This window comes from Tachypleus tridentatus, chromosome 9, assembly GCF_004210375.1.
Source record: "Tachypleus tridentatus isolate NWPU-2018 chromosome 9, ASM421037v1, whole genome shotgun sequence".
Taxonomy (NCBI): domain Eukaryota; kingdom Metazoa; phylum Arthropoda; class Merostomata; order Xiphosura; family Limulidae; genus Tachypleus; species Tachypleus tridentatus.
The window spans coordinates 43,842,292-43,865,173 of record NC_134833.1 but is presented as its reverse complement, the minus strand read 5'-3'; the positions used below and the strand labels follow the sequence as shown (position 1 = coordinate 43,865,173).

At 29.7% G+C, this 22,882-nt stretch overlaps 1 protein-coding gene across 2 annotated transcripts in view; it reads left to right on the top strand.

Annotated features, from left to right (window-relative positions):
• LOC143225158 (sodium/potassium-transporting ATPase subunit alpha-like) overlaps positions 1–21,603 on the top strand; it is an 80,973-nt gene extending 59,370 nt beyond the window's left edge. Inside the window, exons 17-21 of one of the 2 annotated variants that reach the window (XM_076454100.1) lie at positions 5,030–5,124; positions 12,198–12,372; positions 16,590–16,720; positions 16,827–16,928; positions 20,068–21,603. In XM_076454100.1, the coding sequence (XP_076310215.1) occupies positions 5,030–5,124; positions 12,198–12,372; positions 16,590–16,720; positions 16,827–16,928; positions 20,068–20,188 (624 nt within the window). In that variant the 3' untranslated portion in view covers positions 20,189–21,603. Of the gene's footprint in view, positions 1–4,586; positions 4,682–5,029; positions 5,125–12,197; positions 12,373–16,589; positions 16,721–16,826; positions 16,929–20,067 lie in introns of both variants that reach the window. The other variant, XM_076454101.1, reaches the window with a different exon arrangement.
• Positions 21,604–22,882: the final 1,279 nt, after the last annotated feature.

Sequence of the window (22,882 nt, the reverse complement as noted above, 5' to 3'; positions counted from 1 at the left end):
ATGTAATTTTATACCTTAAAGAATGTTTAACTTGTGCAGTTCTTCAGTTGTTGTTTGTCAAACATTAATAATTGTTGACAGTATTTTTGAACAGTAATTTTGTTATTGAAATTGAATTTTTTCAGTTTTTTGGGGTGAGTTTACTTCCTCCTATTTATTTGTGCCAGTAAATTGTGCAAACACAGAATGAATATGAAATAACTGTAGTTTTCAAAATGCATGAATTAATAGAAGATAGAAGAGCATGGGGTTGGGTCTATATTATTGCTTCTCTAACTAATCTTAACTTTGAAGACTAACAATTTAGAATTGTAGGTATTTAAAATTTAATTAATCAGCAGATTAAGACTTGAAACTTCAGTGAACTTGTATTATGCTATTTATTGACAGTAATAATCAGAATAATCTGTATGAATACTGATATTTCATTTATACTCCCAGGAAAATGTTATCATAAGAAAACCCTGGTATTTATATTTTTAATTTAGAATATGTAAAATACAAACACAAGTGGTCATAACTTGGTTGTCATAAGAGTAATTAGCCTATTTTCTGCCATTAAAAAAGCAAATTTTGCCTTTATAAATATTTTCCCAGATATTTTATTGAAAAATCAGCTATAAAACATTGTTCAACTCTTAGTATTGATAAGTATAATTCTTAGATTGCTAATGATTTATTAAAGTGTTAAAATTATTAAATTGGAAAAACTTTAATGAGTTAGCACAAAACACACTAGGTTAACTTAAGATTAAAGGATTTCAACCTCTAGCATGTTTGGCAGTTGAATGTTACACACTGTGATGTGTTGTATGCAATTTATCTGGTGTTTCAAAACTATTGGTGGAAGTTTTATATAACATATATCAAAAACATAGAGGCAGAAAGTTAATATTGCTTTGAAATTGTGCTTGAATGCAAGTTCAAATTATAAAATATTTCTCACACATTATATGCATTTTTTTCATATTGAGAGAGTGTATAGCTGGTTGGGTGTATTTTACACTTGCTATCCACTTTACCAAACATAGATAATGTTTCTCTAATCAGATTTCAAATTTTTGCTGTTTTGGTCTCTTCTTTTTTTGTACAACTACAGCAACAAACAGTAGTTAATTTGTTCAGCTCAAAGTAGAGCGATTGTCAACTTACTGTGAGACAACTTACAAACCAGAGAAGATTGTTTAAAATCACCTGTATAATATTGATTATTTCCACAACATAGCTGTTCAGATTTGCAAATCCAGAGCTCATGACTCAATATAAACTAATCAGAATCACATTATATATGTCCAGCTTAATTTGAAAAAACCTGGTGCAACCTTATGGTTGAATGGGTATCAAAAATCAGTTTAATTCACTAAAAATGACATCAACAGTAATGGGTTTCTTTATTCTTCAAAGATGATGAATTTACTATCTCTATAGATAATTTATTCTTGTCTGTTGCTTAAAAAAAAGTGAAATTCTGTGTGTAGCATCATTTTCTATATATAAAATATCTGATATCATGTATGAAAACATGAGCTTTCAGTGACATATGCATCTTACTGAGTTTCTGAGAAGTGTATTTGTGAGTCAGTAATATGTCAACAAAATATTGGACCAATATGTAGGACATTTAATGGTTGTAATTAGACCAGACTGTTCTGATCCTGCTGGATGATACTCCTCGATATATTTCCAGGAATGAGAGATTAAGAAATCATAGGTATCATGATTATAGGTATATAAATGATTTATAAGCATAAAGAAAAGTTATTGATGGTGAAACATGCTACATGTTTTAACTAAACATTGGTCTGTCTTTTTCTGGTATGACTAGTACTCAACAGCCCAAGGTTTATGTATCATTATTAGGACAGTAGGGACTAAATGTGACAAATAGTTTTAGTAGGTAGAGGCTGAGTTTCTTATTAGGTGTATGAATGGTGAAAATGCCTTGCCAAATACAGCTGATGTTGTTGAGGCCATCATTATGGTTTAGTTAGAGGTCATTTACTTTGATTTATATAGTTTCTAAACAGATGTTTTGCATAATCCTGGTTCTGTATATTCTGTAAGCATGGCCTACTGATTAGCATGTCATATTGTGAATCCAAGGGTTCATGGGTTACATCCCATTTCACCTATCACTTTACAGTTAGGGATGGGTAGAAAAAATAACTTGTGCAGTTTTGCTGAAATGAGGCAACTAATATTCTAGAAGCACTTGTATAGCCAAGAAATAAACTTCATGGCTGTCATGCATAAAAATAACAAAATAATACTAGGATTAAAAACAGTTGGTCATTGTTAACTATCTCATAAAATTAATTTCTAGTTTCATTTGAATATTTTTCTCTTGGTGACAGTTGGACAACAGTAATTGGTGTAACATTAATGGTTGTGTTAACATAGATGGAGGAGTACAGTTGATAGTATGTGGTTGATGCTAGAGACTATTGCAGGATGGTTGAACTTTACTTTTTTAAAGTAATAGGTAGAAATTAAACTATGTTCTGATTGAAACAACTGTACATCTATGTTTGTTCCTTTCTGGTGTTTATAATAGCAGAGCTTTCAGTAGAATGAAAGTATACTTATCTGACATGCAAATAAAGATTATTTTAAGTCTTTCTTCATCATTTATGGATTACTTAGGATGTGCAAATGATGATAACATTTAAAGTAATTTGTGACATGAGATTAATCTCTTAAAAACTCTTATCTGACATATTATGTAAGTACTAAACTTATTTGACTACTGGAACATTTTTTAGCAAACAAAAATTGTATAAAAGTAAACAAGTGTAAAAATATGAGATGACTGTAAATGAAAAGTATCTTTGTACACATCACTTTTTGTATAATGGTCATCTTTGACTAATGCCTTTTTTAATAAAACTCTAATACTGATGTTATAAAATTGTGATTTTAAATTATGGTATCAAGAAGTATAAAAATCAGTGTCTTCAATCATCACTATTTCACTTAGTTTTCTCATTCCTTACGTAATAGTATTTCCTCTTTTTGTTTTTACTATCCCCCAAAAATATTTGATTTGAAAAGCTTTTGATCCACTGCCACCAGTAACATAAATGGTGTCATTATTTAGTTTTCCAGGAGATAAACTTGTTCTTCACCTATGAAGCATATTTAAACTTAGGCATAATTATTGATTTTTCTTATGATAGTTTGAAAAATAAGTTGTAAAATAGTGAATTTTTAAAATTACAGTATAAGAATGTGTGAAAATCAACTTTTGTCATGTGTGTTTTTATAAATTTGTATGCGTCTAAATTGCATTAGTATATCATCTGTAATTAATGAAGTTGTGGCTAACTACTGTAGATGGTAAAGCAAGTAAACATATGCTTCATGTACAAAGCATATCTAAACTTTAGACATTATTGTTGATTTTTAAGCATATGTTGGAATTGTTATTGATATGTAATGTTGCATTATTTACAAGCCATGAGAACTCAAATAATTAACTGAATATGTTTCCTTGTGTGTTTATTTGTGTCAATGAAATAATAGTCTTTAAAGTTCATATTATAAATATATAAAGTACCACTGTACAGTTAGCCAATAGGGATATTGGGTTTTGTGTGAGCTGGCACACACAATGCACGGACAAACTGAGTCACACACATTGTTCTTTTAACTTAATAGATCGTAATTGCTCTCTCTTTTAGCCATAGTTTTAATGGTAGTGAAGGGGATGGGATAAAATAGTAATACTTGGCTAATGCAACAGACATCTGAGTCATTTATGATGTTGGAAAAAACATGTATGTTGAAGAAGGGTTTTTGTTTCAAACATCCAAGTCACTAGTGTGTAATATTGAAACAAAAATGGAAATTGTTTCCAACAATACCAAAATATTTTTATTGAATTGTTATAAATTATAAATTGAGCAAACATTTATTTAGCTCATTTCACTTACAACTGTGACTAAGTTTGAGTTGTGACCTATAGTCACCTTATTATAAAATTTGGTATTTTCCATGGTATTTTCCATGTAAAATTAAACTTTCAAAGATCACTTAATAAATTTATCTTTTATGTAAAGCACTTTCAATACAATTCCATCTCTCTTTCATTTTCTCTGGTATTGGTAAATAAACCTTCAAACTCACCTGTTCAGTTTAAGGTACAATCAATTTCCTCCATTTTATAAAAGTTCATTAAAATTTTACCATTATTCTTGCATATACCTGTTTTTAGATGGATATGTGTTTTAGGTTTACAAGTTTTGTAGTCCTCAGTGGTAGTATTTGTAATTACAAGTAACCTTACTGTAATTGTTATCTATACTCAGTGGTAGTATTTGTAATTACAAGTAACCTTGTGTCTTTAGACAGGTTGAAATTGAATTAGCATAAGTTTTGTTATTTACATTCATAGAAAGTTTAATAGTATTATTGTGTATTGGTATTGTATATATGTTCTTTTTTTCACTCTGAAAGTGTACCTGTTTATTGTATGACCAGAATTTAATTCTTTCAGTTGTAGTAAATATGTACTTCACCTCTTTGTCTACTTCTATTATTGTTCTGTGTCTTTATGTATGTTGTCCATCTTGGCTACTCTGCTGTAGGTGCCTGCTATATCACTGGCATATGAGCGCCCTGAATCAGATATAATGAAAAGAAGACCTCGTGATCCTCTGCATGATAAACTTGTAAATGAGAGGTGACTTAACTTTCTTTCCTTCTTTGTGTTTTTCTATATTTATTCTCTTTGGAAGGCTTTTAACCAATTACACATGAAGAGTAAGGTCTTTGTTCTTTCTTTCTAATTATAGGATTTCTACATGGGCACTTTAAAGCTATCTATTGCTATTGTTGGTTGCTTCGTTGGATGTTCTGCATGAGTCTGTCTTTGCATGTCTTTGTAAACTAATACCCTAGCATGTAACAGTTAGCTATCTTATTTAGGTCAAAATATGATCTTGACTTAATTCCTTTAAAATTTCTGGAAAAATTTTTGTTGCTGCTGAGTTTACATTTGGTTGTTATTGCTTGAACACCCCTTCCACAGGTTCCTGCTATTTCTCTTGCTTATGAGAAAGCTGAAAGTGACATTATGAAACGTCAACCACGTGATCCATTTCATGACAAATTAGTAAATGAAAGGTAAGACTTTTATTATGTTGTGTAAAGATTTACTTGGACTATTGCATGCACCTAATAGAAGGCTTAAACTTTGTTTTGTGATAGCTATGTATTAAATTTTTTTCTTTCATACAATTTTTAAATTTAAGTATCGTTTATTTGCTTTTCATGCTTGTCTATTCACTTTAGTTTGTTTGCAGTTATGTTTATTTCCATCATACATACAAAGTTATTAGATACAGTATTGCTTCAAAACTTGATTCTTTTAAATTTGTGTTAAAGAAGATTTCCAGAAGTAACATCTATATATGCGTGTATGTGTGGTGCTTTTGTGTATTTATAAATGTTTCAGTTTGTATATACATGATTCAAAATAACATTTAAGATGGTCTTTTTTACAGGAATCTGGATAAGAGTGTAAAGTGTTTGTTTGTTTAAAAACATTGGGTATATCCAATGTGTAATGTGGGTGAAATTTTAAAAATCATACTGATATCACGTGCACACACACACTCTCTCTCTCTCTCTCTCTCTCTCTCTCTCTCTCTCTTATAATTACAGAAGAGTTCTTTTGTTGCTCTGTGCAAATTGCTAAGGTTTTAACAAGTAGCAAGACAAAGGAAAAAAATTGCAGAATTTCAGATTATCATAATAAAATCATAGACATAAGTAATAGTAGAATAAACCATAAATGTGTGTTAGAATAGTTACTAAAAAAACCAGAAAATTTTGTATTGCATCAACAGAGTATTTTATACATTGATGTGATTGCATTTTAAGTTTAAATAAAAACTGTCAATAATTGTATAAATGTAAGAGTAATAACAAAGAAAATAATTGGCAGAGTTTAAATGGAAATATTTCTCTTAAGAGAGATCTTTGAGTCTCTCCATTAGAATCAGTGGCTCTAAAAAATTTTTACTGCACATTTTAGAAATTGTTATTGTAAACAAACAAACATATTACTGCATGTTTACATTAATGTTTTTGTACTTTGAGAGCTGTAGTTCAGCGTACTTGTTGTCTGATTTGATTTCTTATTAGGGCTTATCATTAATTATCAGTGTGATATTCTGGGACTGAAAATGCATGGACACTTGTTCACTACAGTAATAGGAGGTATAAGTGGAATTAGATGATGAAAGGGTTTAAACAGTGCTAAGGTCAAAATTATACCTTGAAAATCAGTTCTTTATTTATACTTCACTAGAGACATAATGCTAAATAAATTTTGCATGTCACATAAAATAATTACTCTGTAAACACATCAAATAAGGATCAAATAATATCTTTTACAGTAATAAAAAACAACTTTAATAAATGGCAATAGTTAAATAATGGGTTCCAACACATCTGTAAAATCTAAAAGTATTTGAGAATTTCATATAACAATTTTCTAGACTGGGAAATTTGTATTATTATTTGGGAAATCTCTTTTGGATTTAAAATATGTTTCTCTTTTTCTTTCTTGAAGGATCTAAGAATCTTATTTCATCAATGCATTGGTCAGTTAGGCATCAATTAAGTTAGGTTTCAAAACTGTGCACCCATTGGCAGATTTCATGGTGTATGTCATCAGCCTATTTACAGTTTGGAGCAAAGTGCCATAATTTGATGTTAGTAAATATATGCAATTGTTCATGGTGCCACTCAAGTCAACAGTGTGTTGATCTTGCACAAATATTTGAGGAGAAAGACCATATTACTATCATAACATTTGAGAATGTTAGGTCATTGATGGTTATGGCTCAAAGTGCATTTAACAGCATTATTTTGATAGCTTTGCTCTAGTGTTATGATAGGCTGGTTGAAATCGTTTACGTTATCAGTGTACCTGGAGGCTGCTTGGGGAAATTTGAATCATAGCTTCATATAAGAATTATCTGCAAATTTAATACCATAAATCAATACACCCCTGTACAACGTTATTACAAGTTTGACTTTGTCATTCACACTTCTTCATTAAACCCTATGGCCTACAGCACCATCTTTAAATATCTGTGTATGATACTGTGTTACATTCAAAATTTCATTAATTCACTTTACTATCAATAAATGTCAATGAAATTAACTTTAATGTTTATTATAATTTGAATTTTTGTTATGTAATGTTTTATCATTTTTCAAAAAATACTTTAACAGCAGTTTTCATGTCACATGATCCACAGGCTTTGAAAAATCTAAACTTTAGCAGCATACACTCTTAGCCAAGTAAGCTGGCAGTGTGCATGAGTATGACCTATTTCACACATGATATCCAAAGTCCTACAACTGCATTCACTGAGAAAGAGAAGTAAACTTTCTATCCCTTGGTAGTTTCCACACTCACGTTCTGTACTTTACCTTGAAATCTACAGTGTACTTGTAGTTAATTGACACAAGTGTGTGTGTGTGTATATATATATATATATATTGATCAAAAAGAGCTCAGTTTACACTCTGTTCTTTCGGTGGTTAATTTGAAATTAGTGTGCACAATTTCCTTGAGTATACACATAACTGATGTTCATATTGAATGTGCTTTATCAACAGTAGAACTTATGGTGGTTTCTTACCAAAGTATGCTACAATTAGAGACACCATTAAATTGTAATTCAGTCTTTCTTTTGTATTTTACTTAATTGTGTATTAAGTGTGTTTGTAAAATCATATTTGAGTGGTTTAATGATTGTTATGAGTTGAAATTGTTGTTGTGTTTTGAAATGTTATAAACAAGATGATGCAAGTACCATCTTGTTTCGATACACGTCTCTACAGGGAATCTGCTAAAAACATCTTTATAAAGCCCCACGAGCATCAGTTTAAATACAGTTGTAAATGATAAATGACAAATATTTTGAAAGTAAAATGAAATATAAACTAAGTGAAGATTTAAATATGTGAAATTGAATATGTAAGATAAATATGGCTCTTCTGATGAATTTCTACAAAGAGTAGAAAGGTAGGTACATATTTAACCTTCTTGGCACAAGTTTCCTTTACTGCACATGACACTATGTTTTAGTATCTTACATTTGAAATTTTATTAACTTATGTTGCACCAATTAGTATATCATAGAACTTTATCTAATTATCCATATTTTAACAGCAAACAAAATTTTCAACTTTTATATTTTATAAGGTAATATTTAGAAAATCTTAAATTTCCCCTAATGTGATTCACATTTTCTTTAGGTATCTTCTTATCACTATTACTTACTCGCCAAGAAACTACAAAAATAAACAAATTACTCAAATCAAATTAGACAAACCATAATTTTTATAAAAAAGGTCATGTGGTCAGTTAAGTTGACTGAACCTATGTGGAGAGAATTAATAAGCTTGTCACAGCATAGTCATTTGAAAGAAAAGAAATGGGCACAGTGGTAAAATGTTCAGAAGACAACTTATAACTTGTGTTTGAAGTGCTAATGAAGTGCATAACCATGCAATTCAGAAAATCATTTTTACTAATAATTTGGTTGTAAAATGTTTGAATATGTTAAATGTATTTTTTTTTCTCTTCTTTCCAAGGTTTAAAATCCATTGAAGAGTAAACAATTATATAACCATTTAATGATGCTTGCCAGAATCCCTTATCAATTGTGGGGAGGACCAGGGGCTATAAAGCCACTGGTTGAAATATTAACTAAAAAAATTTTTTGAAGTTTTTTCATATAATTCAAATGTCTCTTTCATTAAGAGTGTATAAACTCAATTATTGTTTAGAACTCATATAAAGGTTTGCAACCCTAAAACAAAGAAATAAATCACTTATTCATAAAAGGAAGGAAATCAATTTTTTTTATTTTCAGTAAAGTGTTATAGCACTTGATCACCATCTTTATGCTAGAAATTCTAAGAAAAACTGTGAAATAATCCTTGAATTTCATGAAAATATTCAGAATTTTTTAAATTTTTTTTTCTGCTGAAAATGTGGGAAATCTGTATATAAAACATAATATACTACTAGCTTCCCTGCAGGAAATGCAATAAAACAGTGTCATTAATAACTATGGGGTTGGGCAGGTTAATGGCTTCATGCACTGGTCTCATAGTTGCATGTTAGTGGGGTTGAGCCTGTCTCATGTTGTGCCATTTGGCCCTGAGCAATGCACTTTATCCCAGTTGTTTCAGTTTAACCAGCTCTGAAGAGATTGACCTGTTATGGATATGTCACAATTCTGATCCACTTGTGCCAATTAAGTTGCTGTTTGTCACTGGAATCCTTTGTGCCCTCTTTATGAAAGAGACTAGACCTTTTTGGATTACAAACTTAAATCTCAGACCCAGTAATTAAAACCAAACCAAACTGATACTTTATGAAAATCACAAACAGCCAAAAAATAAGTAATGTAGAAAATTTCCAAAGTTACAATCACTTAAAGAGAACACATGTAATAGAATAATATTCAGGATAAACTGAGAGACAAAATTATAGTGTAAGAAACATTATCATACAAGCAGAATCAGATCTGTGTGTAAATATAATTTACAAATGCTATTTATTATAAATATTTTGTCAAACAGACACACCTTACAGAAATTTGTCATTTTCACATTATTAAAGTAGATAAAAAAAAAAAAATCTGAAAATTTATAATGCTACAATATGAAGTTTCATTCTCTGCAGTGGACAAGAGTGCAGGTAGCTCATTATGCTGCAACATGACAAAACAAAATATTTGCCAGTTTTTCTTATTACTAATTGGAAATGATGACTTATGCAACTGGAGAAATAGATCTGTATTAATGAGTATCAAACAAGTTGAAACTGACTAGATTATATGAAATAAACTTTCTTATCAGTAATAAAAAGAAATTTATAAAAGGAGATAAAAGGAAGCATTTGAATTTATTGTTTTACAATAATGTATTTAATTCTGTTGGGTTTTTATTTTTATAGAAGAAACCAAGGTCAACTTAGAAAGTGTGTATTACATGTAATGGTATGGGCAAGTGAAAATGCACATTTTCAAAATTTTTTTTTTTTTACAGAATAAAATTAATTTCAGAACTTTAATAAAAGTACTTCATTGTTAATGTATGTTAATAAGCAGAGCATTAAAATGTACTTTTATAATTCTGTTTTTTATATTATCTGTGTGACTTTACATTCATAATTTATTTATTTTCATTACAAGAGCTTCAGATTGTTCAACAACTTAGAAGTATGCGCCATAAATAAAGAAAAATTGGAATATAAAGCATCAACCATTTCTTGCTTTAAAATGATTACCATTTGTTCAGCCTACATTGACATACTTCTTCTATTATAGCCTTTGTCTTTTTAGAAGTGCCTGTAATTCTTCTAATAATTTCTGAACATTCTGATTTAATATCTGAAGTGTGTTTTTGTGTTCTAAGATACGTATTTGAAAGCTACATGTATTGTGTGGACAATCAGCTTAGTGATTAAAGAAGACAAAAAAAACTTATTAAACTGCTTAAAAGCAAAAGGTCTTAAAGCAAGTGAAAAAACTTATTTTGATGCTTGTTCGTTATTTTGTTAAGAAAGTAACATGCAAAAACTAGAAGCTTAATAGGTTAAGTAAGAAAACTTAAGTGAACAAATAATAATAATAAATTTCTCCACGAAGATACCATCTGTTAACTATGGTGATATTTTCTGAATTGAAATTGTATATTTTTGGTAATTTTTCTTAACTTCTCCATATTGTATTTTGAATTTAGAAAAATAAATTGTAGTTGTAATTTAATGAAAACTACAAATTCTAAGATATTTACTGTTAATTAGGTTGCATAACATATTTAAAAAAAAATTAAACAGTGACAGTTGACTGAAGTATCAAAATGTTCACGTTTAACACAGCAAAAAAATGGACCTACTTATGGTAGAGTAATAGCTGTAACAGACGTGCAGCATAACAAATAGTGTACAAGACTCTTATTGTGCACATGGTTGGATAAGTTTAGTAGTGCTGTACATTTAGAAAATTATTACAGAACATTTCTGAAAGTACAAGGAAATGATAATAATCTAACAGGAAAAAATAATTACATATGGCCATTATTGTCATTAAACGACAGTTGACCACATTTTTTATCACATTTAGAAACCTGTTTGCTTTTAGTAATTTTAACCATTTATTCATGTTTTAATTGTCCTATACTCTTCCTGCACAACAGTAATACATATATCAAATACAATTTACAAAATGATCTTGGAAGGATAAAGCTTTGTGGAGAGCTATTAAAAGATTTTTTTGCTTTACATTTATAATGCTTACCAATAACCAACTTTTCTAAAGCTTCAGTATAGAAAGCTTCCTCAACAGGTTGAAGTGGTATCTGACAACCATCAGTTCTCTTGAGATGGTCATTGTAGATGTTAAATGATACATGTATTTCCAGTACACTCAGTACAAGTGTTTTGATATTTGTGTGATCATTTACGTAAATCTGTAGCCATCTCTTGGCACAAGAGGAAGGTTTAAGATATTGTTTTTAACTATAACATTATTACTCTGTATTGAAAATGAATAGTGTATACAATGACTGTTATCTCAACCTGTATGTGTAAGTTCTAAGACCAAGTGTGTCTAACATTTTTTACCACACAAGACAATATCATAGATACATAAACTTCTCACTGTAGTTGTCTAATGTTTAGATAGCACAATCTATGATACAAATGGAAAAGTTATCCTCTCCCTTTAATGAAAACTTATCAAAATTTTCAGTAAATGCTTGTTTAATAAGCAGTACAGTATTTCACTATTTAATTGCATTATTTTTAAATGGCATGAATATGAAACTTCATCTTCTAAAAAGTTTTTGTTTGGTTCTTTTATTACTTGATTAATAAGATATGAAGATAATTATGAACTGCAATGTGATCTTTACAAGACTAAATCTGTAATTTGCAAATTGTATAAATGTAAAACAAAGTGTAGCAACATGTGAATTTACTTGATTTAGCTTTGTTTAGAAATACTATTTTTTGTTGATTATCATTGATGTAGTAGCTGTGCAGTAATATGTTATTGTCAGAGTAAAAGTAGTAAAGATTGTATATGGTGTAATTTGTGCTGTAAGGAGTGGTAAATAGTAATATAAGTGTTTCATCATAACAAAATTTAATTTTCTCATAGGTTGATCTCTATAGCCTATGGACAAATTGGTATGATCCAGGCTGCAGCAGGATTTTTTGTTTATTTTGTTATTATGGCAGAAAATGGATTCTGGCCAAATAAACTACTTGGTATTCGTAAGCAATGGGATTCAAAAGCTATCAATGATCTGAAAGATTCTTACAACCAGGAATGGGTAGGTACTCTTACAAGGATTTACATCACATCACTGGTAATTAGATTTAAAAAATCTATGAACTTAAACTATCAAATAGTTGTTTTTTTTATTTCAAAATATTGGAATACTCACTTAACAACTGTGAAAGAGTGGTATATTCACAGTTTTCTTTTTAATTACTAGACTTCATGAATATTTAATTCTGACTTTTTTCAGAACTTAGGAAATCAACAGTTAAAAGCTTTCGTGACTAATATTTGATAAATAACATGTGCCTAGATATATTCCTTTGAATTTTTGTATGTTTTTATATATATATCAATTAACTTTTGTATAATTTAAATAGTCTTAAACAATTCTACATCTTGCAGTAGTATTTCTTTATTAGGTGTTAACATATGGATAGGACAGCCTGGAAGGATCTTTTGCTGTGAACATATTTTTCTCTTTGTCTGTTGCAAGTTTTAATGTTACTTCAAAATTTTATTGAACTGTCTTTTTATTGTGGTAAGAATAAACTGTGGCATATAAATGTAGCTAATAATCCAAATTTTAATAGTATCCAAGTTTAAAGTTCTTAATTTTATAATGTAAAATTTTAAAAAATCCTGAATTTCACCTAGTATGAAAATTGTAACATTTTCTCAAAACATTATATTTTCAGTAATTTGGTTACCACCCCTCCAAGAAGTATGAAATTTAACATAAATTGTGATATCATTATTTTCCAGGCAAATTATAATTTTCAGAGCCTTCAATCTTGTGTAGTTGCAGAGCTATGAATCCGAAAATCGGACTTCTCTTGCCACACCCACCTTTCACATCTTCTACATCAGAAATTACTAGTAGCACTCTCTGACTTAGCTTTCTGTTGGCTATACACAATATATTACAAATGTTTTAATCTATTAAATTGCATACTAAATTGTTTTCTGAACTATCTATTTTGTTTTCAGTTCAAGCTTTATTCTCACAAGGAACGCATTGAAAGTAGCTGAATTTTTAATGGCTTTGTTGCATAGTTAGAAAGCCAGAAAAATTTTATAATTATGGGTGCAATGCCTGCTTTTTGCATGCTATTGTCCTGTGTTCTTTGGTGCATTATTTATCTGTATATGTATATAAACCTATTTAGTTCAGTACAACCATAAGTATGTAAAAGTATGGTTAAGTGTTGTGAACAACAACAACAAAAAAAGTCTAAGGTAGGTACTTTGTTTGTTCTTTTTCATGTATATTTATAGTTTCATGTTGCAATTTGAAGTCATTGTGATAAGAAAAAAGGGTAATTTTGATTTATTTTGCATTTTGTTTATGGGAGGTTACATGGTTGATTAAAGTGTTGAAATGGGTGTAGAGTTAGGGTAAGGAAAATAACAGGTGTATATAAAGTTTAAAAATACTTTTCTTCATCTGAAAAATCTCATTTTATTTGCATTATATAATCTATAAAACTACCTAAATAAATTTAAATCTTAACATGAAAATCACTTTGTGCTTGGACTAGTAAAAAATAAATTCAATATATTCACATGCAAATCTTTAGTAAAAATACTTCCTTAAAAATCCTTTTTGTGTGTGTGTGTGTGTGTAAAGGACTTGTAACATTTACTGAAATTCTATCAGTTCTTTCAAAAATCTTAAATACTTCAGTCAGATCTCCTTTAATTTTATTTTATTTTCTCAAGATAAAACAGTGTCAAAGATATTAACCTGAAGTATTTGTATCTTTGCAAGATTTGACATTCTGCATTATCCTTTTATTACTTAACATGAGAGTAATAAGACTATGGGACAAAACCCATACTGTTTAAAGTAGTCATAAACAATCTTGTCTCAGTCATTGCTTTGAACTGAATATGTTTGAATTTCACCAAATTTAATATGCATTATGGCTAGACCTGAATATATGTTTGTATGTTTTATATTGGACAAAGAGAAGCAACCCACTCAAAGCAGAAGATTGCACTTCATAACTGGAACTGGGCAGTATATCATTGATAGATGGTTAGAAACTTAGAAGTTCTCTGTTCATAAGCACAAGACAACTCACCTACAGTGATCCCCAGAATATGTGAAACAGACAATCAACATAAGGAGCAATTTTCTTTTTTACACACATGATGTCCTTCACTCTACATTACCATAATATACTCATTTGGAGAAAACCTGGATTTCACCCACCCAATTTTTGTCAAAGAATTTAACATCTCTGGCAGATAAGGGACTACATCCTGTGATCCATTTTGGTGTTTTTTGTATCTGCACTCTGATTGGCATTACTCATTACTATTAACTTCTGTGATTAACACAATTCCTTATAGTACTGCATATTTTCACATTCCATTTCAATACAAATAGTAAGTTGTCACTGGTATAATACATGAACACAACATGTGAAAAGCAAATAAGTTGTACAATGCATTCCCTCAACACAATGTAAGTATGCTGTTTAATTGCTGTTTCACCTTTTCAGTTTCAGTATAATCCCATATAGCTCAGTGATGTACATATCAGGACTAACAAACTATGGTTCTGTTCCATCAATCTTTTTATTCAGAGGTATTGTTTTACTGCATTTATTTCATTTTTGGGGCTACTGAATATCTAGTTAATTGGTCCTTTATCTAAGGGAATGATATGACGAATAAGAATGTGGTTGGGTGTGCCTTTCAAAGTCAGGGTGCTGATAGTTTTGTAAAAATTTCTAATGCCATTGTCTGAGATATGGCCCATAGTTTTATTCAATGTCAAAGAGAACATACAATATCAAAAAGGTAATTGATTGTTGGCAAAAACCTGAACTTTCATTAATCTATAAACAAGACACTGCTTCAGTTTTGCTCATCCCATTATTTGAAGATGGTTTCCCTTTTCAACCTCTTTGTTTGTTTCCTTCTCACAAGCTGTGATTTTGGAGCTAATCTTTAGAGCTAAAATTAAGATTAGGTCATTGCCAAAATTTCTCCTAAATTGTCCAATATCTTGTAAAAAGCAAACACCTGAGTTGCTTAAACTTTCTTTTAAATAATTTGGGCCTTCTAACTTGACCTTGTTTGTAATCAGTAATATTAATTTCATCTATGTTCTTCAAAGTTTCCATACAGTTCCTACAAAAATATGAAGTGTTTTTTCATGTGGCATTTCTATCCCTGGGCCCATAGGTAGGGTTTATTACATCACTGAAAAACAGTATCATTGTCTATACTTTTATAGGCAATGTGTAAATGTGGCACAATCTATTGGATGACAGCTAGTTTAATGCAAACTGTCAACACAGGAATGTACTGATACAGTTTTTTACAGTCTGTTGAATAACAGCTAGTCTTAATTCAAACTGTTAACAGATGAGTGTACTCTATTGTGGCTTATCACAATCTATTGGATGGCAGCTAGTCTCAATTCAAACTACCAACAAATGAGTGTACTTTGATGCAGTTCCTTTTCATACCACAAAGAAGGAACAATTCCATAACATTTGCATTTTATACCCATTTTGTTCACTATTTTCATAACTTTAAGTGCTGTGTAATTACATCTACCCATTTGTAAAGATAGTCTAGAAGAAGTAATCAAGGTTTTTCAGGAAAGAAATCTGATTTTATGTTCTGAAAGAGATGGGCCTCCCACCTAAGCATTTTAAAGTTTTGGTTGGAGTTTTTTCTGTGACCACTTGAGTCGGTACAGTTCTTAAAGCTATAAATTCCATGCAAGATTTTTATGATGTCATGTAAGTGTGGTTTTATTCAGTAATATCTAGTCAGGTGCTGTGTAACACTTTGTTCTTGTACAAACCTGCCTACAGAGTTGTGAAGTTTCATAGACATTATTGAACATTACTATACAGAGTTTGTCATAATTGACATACTGAACATGATGAAACTAATCTATATATATGTCTGTTAAATTGAACCCATGCTCTGTCATATAATAACAAATACTTAATAGAACTATTTGTTGTTATATCTTGTCCATTGGTAGCACAATTGTAAGTCTGTAAACTTGTTATGCTAGAAATCAGGTTTTATTACCCATAATGAATAAAGTACAGATAGCCCATTATGTAGCTTTATGCTCTGCAAATAAACAAAATACTTTTTCAATCAATAACATTTCTCATCATTTTTAAAAACATTTTCTTATGTACCATTAAACTGTGTTTTGTTTTGTTTTATTTTGTTTTATGTAGTGTTATTGTAAAATTTTGTAATACCTACAATTTTCTCATTTTGTAGACATACTATGATCGTAAGATTCTGGAGTACACCTGCCATACAGCATTTTTTGTATCCATAGTGATTGTTCAGTGGGCTGATTTGATCATTTGCAAGACTCGCCGTAATTCTGTTGTACACCAAGGAATGAAGTGAGTACAACTTTGTTTTAGAAAATTAACATTATATATTTTTTTTAATTATGGATTGATATTATCATTTACTAGATGTGATGCTTTTTGTAAATTATATTTTCAGAAATCATGCTTTGAACTTTGGTCTATTCTTTGAGACTGCCTTAGCTGCCTTCCTCTCTTACTGTCCAGGAATGGACAAAGGTCTTCGGATGTACCCACTAAAGTGAGTTTGCTGTATTTGTGATTACTTTTACATAACAGTAATAGAAATATTTGCACTAATACCTAGAGTTTTAAATCTGTATATAGTGGCTTTTATGTAGTTGTTACATCCGTCACTGAAATGGGTGAATGTTATGTTTTCACCTGTGCATGTATGTTTGTGCATTTATCAACAAGATTTCTCAAATCTCTAGATGGATTGTGGTGAAAGTTGGTATGCATTTGGACTATGACCCAACTTCAGAATGACTAGTTTTTGGAGTATCAAAAGTCAAAGTCATGGAAAACTAAAATAAAATCTCAATCTATTAACAAGAGACCAACTTTTCATGATACATTTGTTCTATAACTCAGTCACAAATGACTGGATTTTAATGAAACATGGTGGACATATGTAGAATTTTATTCCTCATTGTTCTTCCAAGTGGTCTGCATCCATTAATTACGATGGATGTATAAATACATATTTGTATTTTTTTTAGCCAAATGTAATCAACACCAGAGGTGCATGCTCTACTGATGCCCCTCTGGTTCTGGACATTCTCAATTTTCTGTCTGAATAAACTTGACAAGTTATCTGTCTACTTCATATTTATGATAATTTAATAATTATATAACTTTAAATTTGGTTCTTGTAAAATATGATATCTGTTAAAGTTTATAGTTAATATGAAGGCTTTTTCTTTACAGTTAATTTTGTGAAGTTTTGGCTCTGAAATATTTAAGTGAAAGCATTATGTTCCGTGAACCTTTTGTTATAGTAAGTAAGTGGGAGAAAATTTGACTTGTGTAATTATTTTTCATGATTTAAGGTCTGTAGTCGAATAACAAGCATTTTGCTTTGTTGTTTTCTCTTTTACAGAATATAATTTTATATTTATTAGAAATTGTTTTATGAATAAAAGCAACAGTACTGGTGTTTCTCAAAATGCAAAATGTTATGATTGAAAGGCCTAATCATTTGTTAATTAAACTGCGTATCACTTAAGTACATACAAAATGTTAGAGGATTAGAAGCATATTTAACAACAAAAACATTGACTTTTGAACTTCCATGAACCTTGTACTCAGTAACAAAACCTTTTACATTGTATATTGTAAGCAGTAAGCACTTTGAGACTTAAGTTTATCAACTTTTTAGCATTCAAGAGGTTTTAAACCATAAATTTTGTTCATAACTAAGGTATTGTTAGCACTGATTATGTATAGTGAATTTACTTATGGTATAGTGAAGAATTCAAAAATCTGATATTTCTTATATTGTAGTTATAATACAGATGCTAGGTTTCTGAACAGTATTTAAAGCTTATTTGTAATTAACTAAGGGTACTGCAACTTGAAATATTTTGGGACAGTAAGAGTAATGTTTTGTGTTTATAAAATAAATATAAAAATGTAAAGTTAGTGTCCATTTGTTTTTATTTTGTTTGTTATGTGTATAAGATATTTGTAGAAATGTAAGATTAGTGTCAATTTCTGTTTTGTGTAATTGTTTTAAACTTGCATTTGTAAAGAGAACTTTAACAGTCTGTAAAGTGATTTAAATAGTATTTTGTGTAAGGGGTTGTTCATTTCATTTAACCCTTTTGCAACAGATCAGGGTTCAAAGGCCTTGTCATTACATTTGTTAATGTGCATTCATAATTTTATTTAATTACTATTTTATAAATTTGTCAGTAAGTTTGAATTACATGAGTTAACTTCTTAATTTAAAAGTAAATATTAAAATAACACATTTTAAATACAGATTTTAGTAAGTTACATGGTATGTTAAATGCAGCACTGTTTAAAATTAGATGTTTGTGATATCAAAATAGAGTAAATAATGTTGTACAACTTGAGAGCTTAAATTACTAATATTGACAAGCTAGAATATAAAATAACAACCTCGTATCATTTATTTTCCTGAAATATGGATTATGTACTGAATAATACGCTGTGGCCCTGTTCAGCTCTTTCCATTTTTTGAAATGGTTCCATATATACTCTTACTACAGTATATGACATGTGAATAACCAATCAACTGCTTAGAACATTCCTAGAGTGGTTTTCCCCCACCATTTTAATCTTTGAAAAGGTTTTCATGTTCTTTTGATCCAAGTTTTCAAGGAGGTAGGTTGTGTCTTTAGTCTGCTTAAAGTTTCATATTTTATAAAATCTAAAAAAAACCTTAGTTGCTAAACTTGATAAATCATAATGAAATTCAATGGTATAAGTGTAGTTATTTATTTTTTGGTTATTCAACTGTATACATAAAACGTCAAAAACAATGTTTGTTTGATATTCTCCATGTGTGAAATTTTAAGGCTTGACAACCTACATCCAGCAGCAGCTCGAGTACAAAGGTTGTATCGAGAAGAGAGAATTATTTGCTTAACTTCTTGATTTATTGTTCTATATTTTTAGAAAACTAAGTAAACTTATTTCTAAATAATAATCTATATACATATATAATCTATAATAAATGAAATATGACTATATATTACAAAATACTAATCCACTAAACACAAGGAAGACTAAAGGTGAGTTTTTTATATTCGTGGATATGACCTGAATTCACACAAGCACTGCATCACTGCAAGTATTTAATGTTAGGTCAGTATACTATATCATTATGCAGGAAAAAAACATAATTTATATTTATGTGGTTAAGTGACAGACTCCACATAGAGTATAGAAAATAAAATATAAAGTCTTGCTGAGAATAAACATTTGAAATAGTTTTTTTTTAATCACAACATAAAATCACTTTTTGTTCCAAGACTAGTAACAAAACACTCATTTTTCACAAATAAGTCTTTATTAAAAATATTTCATTAAAACTTTTTTTTCTTGTATACAAAATATTTGTAATCTTTACTAATAGTTACATTACAAATACTTAATTTGTGCATGTAGAAAACTCGTGTATAATACCAAACCTGTTGTGAAAGGGTTAAAAGAGCGTTTTTTTTTCTCCAACAGTAATGTTAATTTTGTAACTCTTACTGTTGAGTGTGTATTATATAACTCCATTGATTGAACATTTAAACTACAATTGACAAGAAAGATTTGGTAAAAAGAAAATGTTGAGAGTGTGTTAATTAAAATTTATGTACACGTGTGAATATTTATTTATATTTATACATTTTTGTTTGTAGGTTCAACTGGTGGTTGCCAGCTCTTCCTTTCTCACTACTTATTTTTGTGTATGATGAAATCCGACGTTTCATCTTGCGTCGCAATCCTGGAGGATGGATAGAAATGGAGACTTACTATTAGTTTTTCACTTCAGCACTTTTGCCTATCACAACCACTGTGGGCACTTAAAGATTGTTGAAATGTGCCCATCTTATTTGATACTGTGCAGGATTTATTTCTCTCATTGACTCAATCCTTATCTGAACTGTTTTTGTTTTTTTTAATGTTATCTTTTAGCATTCAGCTGTATTGTTGTGATGCTCTACCTTTTTACTATCTTAATATATTAACCAAGATAATGAAGATGATGATGGGTATCTTTAACTCGTCATCCTATAAAGTGTTTATCTGCAGTCACTCCCAATAATCTAGATAAATTGATGTGAAGAAATTTATTTTGTTGTTGTTGTGTAGTGGGTTTTAGGTTGTGTAATTAATTCATTGTAGATAGGATTTTATGTGTGTTGTAGAGCAGTACTCATAATTTAGCAGAGGTCTTTAAGACAGTTTGCTTTGTGAGCAGAAATACATTTTAACTGTCTAAAAAATCAAAATGTATTTTAATTTTTCTTTATCACTTACTAACCTCCTGCAGATACCGCATTTACTTTACTTTTTTTTTCTTTTTTCTTTTACAAACAACTAATGGTTTTTCATTGTTGCACATCATTGTCAGGTTCACAATTACTTAGGAGCATTTTGAATGTATGTGACCACCAGTATATCACATTAATGTAGTTGACATTCCACTTAGGGGTAATCTGAATCTGATTTCAGTATCAGTTCATTTTATTTTATTTGTTTTTTAGCAAAGTAGCAAATGCAACTATTTCACAAAAATTATTAAATGGATGAGAGAAGATGTATGGGCAGTTCTCAGGAAGTTGCAGCCCAAATTCAGAAGATGAATCAATTAGAGAAGATAACAGGGTGGTCATGAGATCTGTCATAATAATGTTAAAGCTCAATGTAAGTTTCTTACTCAAAGAACAAATTATCTCTTAACATGTTTAATTTCATTTGAGATCTGTAAGCAAAGACATGAACAAAAAAATTTTAAATTACTACACATTTTTATTAATTGCTGCAACTTGGTGTCTTGTATTTTTCTACATTCTAAAGAAGGTAGTAATGTTTGAGGAAAAATTGAATTGTAAGAGACTAATCTCATGAGTAATGACTCTTAGATCACCCTGTCAGTCTTTTCAGATCTTTTTATTTTCACCTGATGGTGTAAGCTCAAAAGTATCACAGCAATTGTTGTGAAGTAGACTGTAGGTAATCACACCATTTACCAAATGTTCTGTTCTTTATTTAATATTAATTCCTTGAAAAGCATATTCTCAGTAATAGTTTTTAATGAAATCTAAAATTTTCTCAAGTGTACCATTTTGGAGCACAATGTAAACTGGGTGTCAAACTCAACACCAGAAGAATACATATTACTTAATTCAAATGAATGCAGTTTTAGAAAATAAAATATATCTCGGAAATAATTTATGATTTTTTGTTTGATATGTTGGAGGAAATCTGCACTTTAAAACAAGATGTGAGAACTAATTTCTAGTCTATCAATTATGTCTACTAAATAAAACATCATATTTGCCTTAGATAGTAACATATGAAGATCCTCAAGTTAAGTTAAATGAGTTTTATATATTATTATTGTCACAAAAAAAACATTTTAAATCCCCATCTATTTGTTAATAAAATGCCTTAAAACCTATCTCTTTCAGACTTGAACAAAAACAGTATTACCCCTTGTTGACATGTAATTCTCAAACCTCCTTATTTTGAAAGATGGACAGTGCTTGATGTACAAAGGTACATTTTCTGTTGACTATTGAACAGTAGAAAGTAGTGGTTTTATTCAAAGAAGGTTAATCAATCACAATAAATAGATTGAAACATTAAAACTTGCAGCAATTTTCAACAATATTTCATGAATAACAGTTACCATATACAGAACTGAATAAATCAATCTCATAATAACGTGACTTGTTTTCTTTTTTTCTAATGGAAAACATTTAACAAAGTAACTTAGTAGATCAGCCCCTACAATCACTTGATTACCTGTTATGTTTAATTTCAACAAAAATTTGTGAAGATAATTTTGGGGCATGTAAATAATTTATGTAAAGCACTAATATTCTTTAATTGATATACAAGATGCAATTGGATAGGGCAGTTATTCATGTAGTGGTTCTGTAATTCTTAAGTCCTGACACAAGTAGTGGGATAAAGCTCCCACGATCTATTATTCATTGGTCCTGACATAAATTTAGTTGTATTGCATGCTGTTGTACGTTACTCCAGAAACAACTGTACAAAAGTAAAGCTACCTAATGTACTGTTACAAAAGAGAATGTTGTCTTACGAGGGTTCTGCTATTCATAATTCTAGCCCAAATTTAACTCTAAGAACCTGTAAATGAAAACGAAGGAGAATAGGTCATGATATGTCAACAGCACACCATCTGTGTTATCCACTGATATAACATATTCTACTACTTAATTATTTGCTACAATTTCTCATTTCTGATTTTATGTTTATCAGAACAGAGACTGACTTCAAATCCATATCTTAAAGTACAGAAAGTTTTTTTGTGATATTTGGACATTATGCTCAAAGTAGCAGAATATTGACATAATCATAAAATTCCTGATGGAAAATATGTTTTAATTAACGATTGTTACAAAATTTACTAAAACAAAAGAAGTGGTGCATGAAAATAAGTGTTCACATTCTAAACTTTATGGTTTAAAAACTGAAAGC